Source organism: Puma concolor, chromosome C2 (genome assembly GCF_028749965.1).
Source record: "Puma concolor isolate L17-30 chromosome C2, mPumCon1.1.hap2, whole genome shotgun sequence".
In the NCBI taxonomy this organism is placed as follows: Eukaryota; Metazoa; Chordata; class Mammalia; order Carnivora; family Felidae; genus Puma; species Puma concolor.
This window is the reverse complement of record NC_141675.1, coordinates 5481121-5493911: the sequence shown is the minus strand read 5'-3', so window position 1 is coordinate 5493911 and position 12791 is coordinate 5481121. Positions and strand designations below refer to the sequence as shown.

The following is a 12791-nucleotide window of genomic DNA, read 5'->3' as shown; positions in this document are numbered from 1 at the left end:
ATATAAAAGAAATGTCTTCCTCTTTTTATAGTTCTTACTTTGGGTTTTAAGCAATGAGAGTGGAAATCAGTTATCACTCAAATAAAGATGCTTGCCAAATTGTCTACCCATTGCTTCTTGTGCGTCTTTCCAAATAACTTTGTGGGAATATTGCTCAGCATTTTTAATACAATCCTTTACCTGGGCCCAATTCCAAAATGTACAACTGGAAAATCCACTTAACTACGCTTAACACAACCTTAATCAACTAAGCGTATTACAGATAATTTTAGTTAAAAGCAGACATGCTCAGAGATCCTTCAAAAATGCACAAGAATGTCTCCTGAAAATGCATTTAAGTGGAAAATAAAAACGAGAAACAAATTTTACATTTACAATCATACCTAAGAATAAATGTAAGAAGAGAGGTACAAGAGGTACTCAGAACAATAAACATTATTGACTGAAATTACAGAAGGCCTCAGTAAATGTTGAAAGAGCATGATTATGGGTTGGAGACTCACCCATATAGGTGCCAATTCTCCTCAATTTTTCTATAAATTCAATGCAATCCTAATCAAAATCTTCCCACGTTTGGGTGTGTGTTATGAATGCAATTTTACAATCTGATTCTAAAACTTAAATTGACAAAGAGTTAAGAATAGCTAAGACATTCTTGAAAAACAGAAAGTAGGAGGGCTTCCCCAACAGCAAGATACATTATAAAGTCATCATAATTGAGTGAGGTGTTAGAGCAGGCAAAGACAAATTCACGTAGGAGCTATACCCCAGATAGATAACAGGGCACATTTCCGCTTACAGAAGAATGCCAGTTAATACCTGCACAAGAAATGGTAGAATCTGAATGATCACCGTTACACAATGACTGGTGAAACAACCGATGTTGGCCAACGATCACCACTGGGTGCTAACGTCTAAGGCGAAAGGTGAGGAATCAGACTGACGGCACCCGGAACCGTGTGAAAGATACTGCAAAGATAACGTGTGTCTTTCGCTGGGAGGCAACATACAGTACGGCTCCCTTGAGGAGGCACCACTGTCAATAACAGTCTACATCTGATCAAGCCCCTCGTTCTAACTACTAGGGGCTGGAATACTAAGAGTTCAGAACATGTGAAACTTGAGCACAAGTAATTTGGTCTCTTCAATAAATAAAGAGGAAAAGAAGAGAGAAAGAGAGAGGGAGACAGAGACAGACAAGGAAGGCAGACTTTTAAAACAGATTTAAGCAATTTCTCAATCAAATGCAAGGTACGGATACTACTTGGCTACTGTTTCAAATAAACCAACTGTTTACCACCATCACCACAAGAAAACATTTGTGAAGCTACAGGTAAGTTTCACTGTGACTAGTTATTTGAACATACTAAGGAATTGCTGTGAAATTTTTTGGTATGATACTAGTACTATGGTTACTGGTTTCATTTTATCTTATTTTTTTAAATTTTTTTATTTTTTTTTCAACGTTTATTTATTTTTGGGACAGAGAGAGACAGAGCATGAACGGGGGAGGGGCAGAGAGAGAGGGAGACACAGAATCGGAAAGAGCCTCCAGGCTCCGAGCCATCAGCCCAGAGCCCGACGCGGGGCTCGAACTCACGGACCGCAAGATCGTGACCTGGCTGAAGTCGGCCGCTTAACCGACTGCGCCACCCAGGCGCCCCTTATCTTATTTTTTAATGTTTATTTATTTTTGAGAGAGAGAGAGAGAGCATGAGCAGGGGAGGGACAGACAGAGAGGGAGACACAGAATCCAAAACAGGCTCCAGTCTCTGAGCTGTCAGCACAGAGCCCGATGCGGGGATCGAACTCCCAAACCGTGATATCATGACCTGAGCCAAAGTCAGATGCTTATCCGATTGAGCCACCCAGGTGCCCCTAGTACTACAGTTATTGTTAAGGAATCCTTTGTATAGATGTATACTGAAATTATTTATATCAAATAAGATATGATATTTAGGACTGACTTTAAAATAATCCAATAGAGCAAGGTTAGGAAAGGTTGGGGGTACAGATGTATCAAGATTAGATATGTCTTAATAATTGTTGAGGGTGATGTGTACATGTGTGTTCATTATAAACCACACTTACTACTTTTCTATGTGTCTAAAAAATAAAAAAATTAAAAGACAATAAAGACACCAGCTAGTAAATATCTTTACAATACATATATACATATACACACACACACATACATATATGTATACATGTATATGTAGTATATAAAACAAGGATTAATATTCAGAATTGTTTTAAAACTGCAAATCAAAGGAAAAGGGGAGATAACCTAATCTTAGAAAATAAAAAAGAAATGGCTGGGACTTCGCAAAAGAAGAAATACACACAGCTAAAATGAATGAATAAAAAAATGAACAATCATATAAGATGTTCAACATGATTACTAGTAAGAGAGAGGTAATTAAAATCACAAGTCGTAGCTTAGCATTAAGGGCCATAGCCAAGCATTAAGGGCCTTTAATAAATTTAGCGCCGCTGAATTAATTTAGCACCAGCATTAAGGGGCTGGAGTGACAAGACCTCACACACACTGCTGGGGGGAATGAAAACTAGTACAAAAAACATAGAAAACAATCTCCTATATTATCTTCAAATTGCATCTAGTTTGCCAATCTAGGATAGGATGTGCGTGAAAGCATTCACATCCTATGACTCAGCAAGCCCGGTCGTAGTTGTACAGAGAAAGTCTCTCACGTGAGTACGGGGAAGACGTGTACAAGAACGTACAAAACTGATAAATCGAACTGAGCGAACAAGAGCCACACACAACACAGACGAATCTCAAAACTTGTATCATGCAAAACAAACAAATACAACCTTACAGTATGATTCTATTACATAAAGTTTCAAAACGAGCAAAATCTAAACAAAATATTGTTTAGAAATATATACATAGGTGGTACACAATGAAGAAGAACAATGGTTAACATAGAGTCAGGAAAAAGTCAGGGTGAGGGGAGGAATAAAGATATTATTGCAGAGGCTTACATAAAGGTTTCTGAAGCACCGGTCAGTAATCTTTTATTTCTTCCGGTATGATGGGTGTTTATTCTGTTGTTACTCTTTAGAAAGACCCAGCATGGTCACCTGGGGGGCTCAGTCAGTTAAGCGTCTGACTTCAGCTCAGGTCACGATCTCACGGTCTGTGGGCTCGAGCCCCACGTTGGGCTCTGTGCTGACAGTTCGAGCCTGGAGCCTGCTTTCAGATTCTGGGTCTCCCTCGCTCTCTGCCCCTCCCCTGCTCATGTTCATTCTCTCTCTCTCTCTCTCTCTCTCAAAAATAAATAAACATTAAAAAAAAACAAAAAGGCAGCATGGTGAGGGGATAAACGTGCATATTCAACCAGACTGATTGGGTTGGTGAGAGGATTAAACGAGCTGAGATAAGAAACAGCGCCTCACACTTAGGGTCACTCAGGTGTTCCCCGCCTTTCGAAAATTCACATCACGCCGCTTCTCTTTCACAAAAGACCTGCATCAGTACGTGCCTCTGCTAACCGCAAGATATCTAAAGAGGCTTTTTGCTTTTACGAAAAAAGGTGAAGTGAAAAGCGTGCTCGGCATCCATTCTGCAGTAGGCCATCAGAGACGCGGCACAGACCCCTGCAGCCAGTGCAGCCCCACCTCACCCCTTCCCTAACAACCACACTCAGTATCGGCCACCGTCGCTTTGCACCGTGCCTGTGAGCATCTGTGTTTTATCTCGATTGATTTTGTGCGTCTGTTAGCAAGACATGTCTAAGGTATCAGACAGGCCTAAGAGAGGAGATTTTTCGGGTCTGGGGATGCTAAAAATTTTTCCACATAAATTAATGGTAATTGCTTCTTTGTTTTACACCATTTCAGCTAACGAAAGGTATGACAGGAACGCTCTGCTCTCAGAGGAGGGAAGGGACGCATACAGGTGTTAGTTACTAAATAAACTGGACGTGTGTGTTCATTTTACAATTTAAAACTGAGAACAAAAGAAAATGATAAAAATCTGAAGGTGAAACTAACAAAAAGAATCAACAGTATTCTCTATGCACTGCTGAGCACTGATGCAGCAGTTACGCTGACGATCGCATCTGCTGACTTAGACATGGCAAACGATCCTTGTAGCAGGAGTCCTCTCTGCAATGAGCCACGGGCCACTTCCAAGGCGGTTTTCTCTTGTTTTTGAAGAGCATTTTGGAAAGAATCCAAAGCGAGGCCTTGCTTAATTTAATTAAAAATCGTGTAATATCTTGTCATTTCATTGCATTAAGTAAGAGCTTTCAAAAACACAAAGGAAAGGTTTAGATTTAGGCCCTAGTGCTTCCCCGAAGAAGCAGAAAGCTTTACAAAACATTTAGCAAAATAAAACTATTCTTAATGAAGTGAGGTGTAAAACTGAGAATGGAAAATTGTAATGAGATTATTCAAGGACCATGATTACCTCACGATCGTGAGTTTCCATAGTTGTATATAACCATGTAAACACTCAAGTTCATCTTTAAAACCCTTTGTAAGCAGTGTATTTATTTCAATCAAGACAATATTTCCAAATCATCCTTTCTTACCTTGAATATAAGAATTTTTATGAAATTATTTTCTCCCTAAATCCAAGCTTAAAGTTAATAATTGTGGCATTATTATAATAGTAAAAAACGGAAGCATCTAAAAGATATAACTGTGTCTGTATGAGTACATACAGTAGATTACACAAATGTTTGCATACATACAGAAGAGTCTGGAAAAATATACATAAATTGCCACTAGGTCAGTTCCATCTGGATAGTCCCAGTTACACACTGCAGCAGTCTGATTTTTTTTACAATGAATACGCATTATTTTGTTTTAGATTACTAGCATGCTTTCCTTAAAACTAGCTGTTATCAGTGAATTACAAAGGTAAAATATATTCATGGTAAGAACAGACGCGCAAAGACAAAAACAAAAATCATCCCTAAGTGCACCAATAGGAGATAACCATGGATCACATAAGAGACCATTCATACCTTTGTAAGGTGTCCCCACAGTTGTTGCATATACATTCTTTTCATATTTCTTCAAACGGTCTTCTAAATTGTGAATCTAAAAGTAACAAATACTCAAATTGTATCATAAGATTCACACAGAAACCATATGTAAAAAAAAGGGCTTCTGTAGGCACTAGGTTCTTTAATACTTAAGACAGAATACAAGCAAATACAATTAATGCGAATGGTTTCTTAGATATGGCACCAAAAGCCATATCTACAACAAGCAAAAGAGAAACATATCTACAACATATCTACAACATACAACATAGAGAAACATATCTACAACAACAAAAGGGAAAATATACAAAATGATCTTTATCAAAAGTAAAACTTTTGTGCCTCAAAGGATATTATCAAGGAACTCAAAAGAGAACCCACAAAATGGAGAAAACACTTGCAAATCACATACCTGATAAGGGACTTGTATCCAGCATACAAGTGTGAAGCATACAACTAAACACGAAACCAAATAACCCAACTAAAAAATGAGCAAAGGACTTGAACAGACATTGTTCCAGATAAGACATGCAAATGGCCAACAAGCAGATAATAAGATGCTCAACATCATCAGTCATTAGGAAAATGCAAATGAAAACCATAATGAGAAACCACCTCATACCAACTACCATGGCTATATCCAAAAAACTTGTTGGTGAGGATGTGGAAAAACTGGAATCCTTATAACTTTGTTGGTGTGAACATAAAATGGTGCCACCACGTAAAATAGTTTGGCGGTTCATCAAAAAGGGAAACATATAATTACCACATGATCTAGCAATTCCACTCCTGGGTATACATACCCCCCAAAAACTGGAAATAGGTACTCAAACCAAAACTTGTACATAATGTTCCTGATGGCACTATTCATAATAGCCAAAAGGTAGAAACACCCCAAACATTCATAAACTGATGAATGGATAAACAAAGTACGGTATATCCATATAATGAAATAGTATTCAGCCATAAAAAACTATCGAGTACTGATACATGCCACAATGACGAATCTTAGAAACATCATGCTAAGCAGAAGAAGCCACATAAGAAAGCTAGGTTTTGGGGCGCCTGGGTGGCTTGGTCAGTTAAGCGTCCGACTTTGGCTCAGGTCATGATCTCACGGTCCGTGAGTTCGAACCCCGTGTCGGGCTCTGTGCTGACAGCTCAGAGCCTAGAGCCTGTTTCAGATTCTGTGTCTCCCTCTCTCTCTGCCCCTCCCCTGTTCATGCTCTGTCTCTGTCTCTGTCTCAAAAATAAATAAATGTTAAAAAAAAAAAAATTAAAAAAAAAAAAAGAAAGCTAGGTTTTATATGATTATATTTACAAAAGATATTCCTAACAGGCAAATTCACAGACACAGGAATAGATCAGCGGTTGCCAAAAGGTAACAAGGAATGACTGCTTAATGTGTTAGGAGGTTTTCTGATGGGGTGATGAAGAATTCTGGAACTAGATAATGGTGATTGTTTCACAACACTGTGAATGAACTAAATGTCAATGAACTATGCACTTTGGTTAAGATGGTCAATGTTACGTTATGTGTATTCTGCCACCATAAAAATAACTAATATAAAAATTGCCATGCTAGTAGTTGGAAAATTTGAGGATGCTAAAAGAAGGGAATTTTAAGGCAGCAATCTTGAGAATAGATGAGAAAAGATAAACCACTGGGAAGTAGGAAAAAATTAAGTAGCACTGGGACTTAGCGTCCATAACTTTTTTAAAAAATATTGTGAAAATTTTCTATCATACTCAGCCGCAGAGAATATAGTACAATTAATGCCCATATGCCCATCCATTACCTAAGTTCAACGATTATCAAGATTTTTGTATGTATGACTTTTTAAGAAAACTGGAAAATCCCCAGAGATGTAGCCTTCAAACAGCCTGCTGACTTGTGTTGTTCTCTCTCCGGAGTTTGGAAAAAAAGACTACTAAAGATGATGCACCACAGACACACGTACACTGGGATTTTTATGCTTGTGCATCCTTTTAGGCACATATACATAATCCTTTTTAAATCTAATAATTGGACAATATATGGACAAAACTTATTCAAGTAAGACAATTTAGCCACTAGGAAAAAGTAGTAAAAATTGATGTCAAATATATTTTTCCCTCTGATAAAAACAAGAAAATTCCTTTTTTAATTTTTTTTAATGTTGATTTATTTTTGAGACACAGAGAGAGAGAGAGAGAGAGAGAGAGAGAGAAAGAGAAAGAGTGTGAGCAAGGGAGGGGCACACAGAGAAAGACGGAGACACGGAATGCAAAGAGGCTCCAGGCTCTGAGCTGTCAGCACAGAGCCTGATGCGGGGCTTGAACTCACAAACTGTGAGATCGTGACCTGAGCCGAAGCCAGATGTTTAACCGACTGGGCCACCCAGGTGCCCCAGAAAATTGCTTTTTTTTAAAAAAACTTAAGTTATTACAAATTAAACAAAAATTCTTATCCAAGATGTTAAGCACTGGAAAGAGTAAGATGCAAATGTTCTTGTTTAAATACATGCGATCGATCACAAATTTAAGAGATATCCTCTAGCACATTCAGATTTGGGAATAAAATTTCCTGTGCAAGACAAAATGGCAAAGCCAACTATTAAATCAGTATGCTATCAGGTCTTTTTTAAAAATTAGCTAAATGTTAAAAAAAAAAAAAAAAAACGTTGAAAAAAAAATAAAAATTAGCTAAATGAGATCCAAGTACATACTAATGTAAATTTTAAGGCAGTCAGTTTCAAACAGAAGGCACCAGTTAAACCCGTACCTGTTCTCTGAACTCTTGCTCTTTCAACTTTGAATCACTGATTAGAGTCGTCTTCTGTGCTAGTTGTGTCTGAAAGAACAAAAGTCAGATCTGAAGCGTGTATGAATTTCATCACCGCCTGAATATACTACTATATTGCTTCGTAAAATTTTCCTTGCTAAAACAGTTACCTTTATGTTTCAACTTAAAACACAAAATACTCCTGAATACAATACACAATACAATACAATATACGATATACTGCCTTCAGTCAAATACAATGAAGAACTAGTCTTACCTGTAACTCCATAATTGTTACCTGAAAATGGAAAAGAAAAAAAATGAGTGGATACTACACTAAAATCTGTAGCAAACAATAAAATAGAATAAAGGAAATAACTAGAAAATAAAAACTTAGTCTTTTGGAAGTGATAAGATTTGAGATGAGACAACTTTAAATATTTGCTTTTAACCTGGTCTATTTTGTTACAGAAACTATTGTAGTGTGGATGCATACCAACATAGGTAAACACAAAGAAAAAGTACTGGAAATTCACTCACCAAACTCCTAACAATGATTACTACTTGGCAAGGACAGGTGCCCACCAGAGCAGGCTCGCTCATTCTATATACTTACGTATTATCTCTTTTATAACAAGAATATATTCATTTATTATTTCTATGATTCAAAAAAATTAAACATATTAACATCTATTTAAAGCATATCGGCCCCTTAGGGAAACTTCTAAAGGACAATTTCTGGGAATCCACTCGAAGCTATAATCACAAACTATTCTTCATTGAACTCAACACTGATACATAACTCACTGTCTCCCAGAAGCACCAAAGATGCTCAAGAAAGGATAAAAACTCATGAAGAATAAAAACATTTTTTAGCGTAGAAATAATAATTAAGGATTTTTTTAATGTTTATGTAATTTTGAGAGAGAGAACAGGGGAGAGGAAGAGAGAGAGAGAGAGAGAGAGAAAGAGACTGAGGATCTGAAGTGGGTCTGCTCTGTCAGCAGAGAGTCCGACGCGGGACTCAAACTCACAAACCGTGAGATCATGACCTGAGCCAAAGTCAGATGCTTAACCAGCTGAGCCACCCAGACGCCCCTTTCTTTTGACACAAGGTAAAGGACTCAGGAGACCTTCTGAATATTAATTTCATGTTTCAATACTGGAAGGCATCCCAACACAGGTCAAAGTAACACCATATGCAACGATGCTTACTTATTCTGATACTAAGGAAAAAAACACGTAGTGAAGTACATGTACTCTCCTCAGAGAATTAATGTTTAACAGCACCTGGTGTATTCAAATCGTGACCAGATGGCAAAAACCAAAAACAGGAAAACTAACTTGCAACTATTAAAGAAATAGAGAAATAGTCCAGTAAACCTGCTGGGTGCTAACTGCTAAGATATATGCACCAATTAGCGCAGCATAGCAGAGCCCCTTATAAAGGCTTCTCCTCTCCATCTGGAAGAAGTGATCCAGGCAACGGGTCGTCCAGAAAATTGCTCCCTGGTAACTGACATTCTATAATGAATCCTCTACAGCTCTCGACGAGGAGGTCACGAACCTCATGGCCTCAGGCCGGTACCCTGTCCGGCGTCTCGAACTGGGGCCCACAAGCCCTATCAGCGTGCATTTGCTGGGGTGCAGACCGGGAGAGGCAGCCACACGGCAAACATGGCCTATCTTCATAGGATCGATTATATGGCTGGAACTCTAAAAATACCTAGTTATGTACTGCCAGGTAGCCCTGAATCCAGTCCCATTTTCCAAAATAATCCCACTACATTTGCCTCTAGTCCATTAACCAAGGAGAAAAACAGAAATTGTTTTTCTTACTCATAAATAACCAAAAACAATTTATGTGACTATAAATAAGGATGTATTATAGAAGAGAATATAAAGTCTATATGAATATTTAGCACAAAGTATAAAAATTTAAAATTATCATATTTTCAGTGTGCCTGGATGACTCAGCCAGTTGGGCGTCCGACTTCGGCTAAGGTCATGGTCTCATGCTCGTGAGAGACCCCGCGTCGGACTCTGTGCTGACACCTCGGAGCCTGGAGCCTGCTTCGGATTCTGTGTCTCTGGCTCCCTCTGCCCCTCCCCCACTCATGCTCTGTCTCTCAAAAATAAATAAAAACATTATGAACTTTTTTTTAATTATCCAATTTTCTTTTTTTTTTTTTTTTTAATTTTTTTTTTCAACGTTTTTTATTTATTTTTCAGACAGAGAGAGACAGAGCATGAACGGGGGAGGGGCAGAGAGAGAGGGAGACACAGAATCGGAAACAGGCTCCAGGCTCTGAGCCATCAGCCCAGAGCCCGACGCGGGGCTCGAACTCACGGACCGCGAGATCGTGACCTGGCTGAAGTCGGACGCTTAACCGACTGCGCCACCCAGGCGCCCCTAATTATCCAATTTTCTATGGACGTTTTTTGCCTAAACCCCTGGGCAATGAGGTTCACTTTCCGCTGTATTCTTTCTTTCTAAGGAAAAGACTAAGAAGCATTGCTGTAACAGAAATGTCCAGGGGTGCCTGGGTGGCTCAGTCGGTTGAGCATCTGACTTCGGCTCAGGTCATAATCTCGTGGTTCTTGAGTTCAAGCCCCACATCGGGCTCCGTGCTGACAGCTGGGAGCCTGGATCCTGCTTCGGATTCTGTGTCTCCCAGTCTCTCTGCCCCTTTCCTGCTCAGACTCAATCTCTCTCTCTCTCAAAATAAATAAATAAATATTTTTTTAAAAATTAGAAAAAAAAAAAAAATGTCCAGGCTCAGAATGCCTGGGTGGCTCAGTTGGTTGAGCGTCTGACTCTTTTTGGCTCAGGTCATGATCTCACAGTTCAGGAGATCGAGCCCTGTGTTAGGCTCTGCACTGTCAGTGTGGAGCCTACTTGGGATTCTCTCTCTGTCTCTCTCTCTCTCTGCCCCTCTCCCACTCATGTGCACACACACAGTCTCTAAATAAATAAATAAACATTAAAAAAAAAAAAAAAAGAAATGTCTAGGCTCTGAAGTCTGGCAGATGAGGTTTAAATTCCCAACATAACATTTATAGTGTGAGCTTGGACACTTTATTTAACCTCTATGAACCTCGGTTTCACTGCCTATAAAACAGAGGCAAAAACCTCTCTCCTCAAGGTTTTGGGTAGGATTAAATGAGGTAGGTATGCATGTCAGCAGGCAAGTCAAATGACACAAATGACAGTGTCTTTAAGAAACAGCAGCAAAGACCAGTTCCCCTCACTTTATCATTGCTAGGATTCTCCTCCTGATGCAGCCTTTGCTGGTATTTATTCTGTAGCTCCTCGAGTTGAGTCTGGAGGTCCATTACTTTAGCAGTCATTTCTTCTTCACGAGCCTTTAGGATAAAGACAAACAAACAAGTGTTAATTAACATATCAAAAAGAACATCATAGAGAGGCAACGCAGTATATGGAAAACCACCTCTGAAGGAGAAACAAATACCTAAACAGTTTTGGAGGCACAAACCACTGTTTCTGTGATCGGTCATGACTATGCTCTACACACCTTCTTTCATATCCCACTTTAAACACCATGCTCGCCATTCCTACGGTATCACTGTTCCCTCTCACTCCGTCTGTCCCCACCCCATAAAGCCCATTGAGCAGTGTCTTTCCCCTGAAGCTAGGGCTCTCAGGTTTGAACAACCAGCAGGTGTTCGCCAGGTGGTGACAGAACTCGGACACAGAGCCTGGGTGTTAGGACTCTGCCCTTTTCCACATTAGGATTTGATTTCCAGAAAATACCCGTTCACATAAACGAGTAGAGGGGCGCCTCAGTGGCACAGGCGGTTAAGCGTCCAACTCTTGCTCTTGGCTCAGGTCACGATCTCATGGTTTTGGAGTTCGAGTCGCGAGCTGGGCTCTGTGCTGACAGTGTGGAGCCTGCTTGGGATTCTCTCACTCTCTCTGCCCTGCCCCTCCCCTGCTCATGCTCTCTCCCTTTCTCTCTGTCAAAATAAATATTATTTATGATGGCGTGGAGCCTGCTTCAGATTCTGTCTCTCCTCCTCTCTGCCCTCCACTTGTGCTTGTTCTCTCTCTCTCAAATAAATAAACTTAAAAAAAATTATAAACTAGTACTTTTAGGCACAGCAGTGCTCAACCAGCTAGTAACGTACTGATCACAAGAAGTTGTGCAGGCCTTCCCCAACCCTTTGGAAACGCCGTGAAAATCAAGAAATGATTCTTTGTCCTGGTTCAGTACACCTGCACATCTATACGTGTGCCTCCCAACAACACCAGTCTAGGTTAAAAAAAGTCTAGGTTAAAAAAAAAAAAAAAAAAGATAAGTTATTGTCCAGTGTATTAGTAGCCATGTAATGTCTCCATTTGCCCCAAACTTAACAAAAAACAAAAACAAAAACAAACAAATAACAACAGCAAAAACAAAGCTGAAAAAGTATATGTGACTTATCGGTTCAAAACTCCTACTTAGAAAATTTGGTATTCAAATCATTCTCTCTTCTGCTTTGATTACCTTGTAAAGGCTATTGCCCATTCTAGATTTCTTCATTTGTCTTGATAACTGCCCTGACTTATCATACAGAGCAGTCCAGACCTCTTCCTGCTCTTATAAATCTTGCAATAACCTTTGTGCTGAAAGAACATTTGGAATTGGAATATTGATCAGATTTGAATAATGAAGACAGGACAAGTGTTTGCTGAGTAAGAAGCTAAACAGGAAAAGCAGCAACCAATGGGTATGTGATGTAACAGATGCTGACTGGACAGGACCATCATCCCCAAAAACAAACAAAAAGAAACAGGCCCCTGGCACAAAATAAGGCAACGAACCACGGGGACACTTGGAAAATTTACTTTTAAATGCCACTTGTCACGAAACAGACCAACTGAGAAAGACTGAACCCCTTCCGGCAACATAAGCAGGGCCATCTGGTAACCAGCCTCCTCAGACATCTCCCCACTGAGGCTCGCTTGAACCTAGCCTCCACCCCTAAAACACCAGCAACCACTAACT

The 12791-nt window shown here is 39.5% G+C and overlaps 1 protein-coding gene across 14 annotated transcripts in view; it reads right to left on the bottom strand.

The window, feature by feature from the left end:
- The window catches only part of GOLGA4 (golgin A4), a 125815-nt gene that overhangs the window by 18086 nt on the left and 94938 nt on the right, over positions 1–12791 (bottom strand). For all 14 annotated transcript variants that reach the window (XM_086720424.1, XM_086720425.1, XM_086720428.1 and 11 more), the window contains 4 exons: positions 11035–11148; positions 8060–8080; positions 7783–7851; positions 4998–5073 (listed from right to left, as the gene is read on the bottom strand). In XM_086720424.1, coding sequence (XP_086576550.1) covers positions 4998–5073; positions 7783–7851; positions 8060–8080; positions 11035–11148 — 280 coding nt within the window. The remainder of the gene's footprint in view (positions 1–4997; positions 5074–7782; positions 7852–8059; positions 8081–11034; positions 11149–12791) is intronic.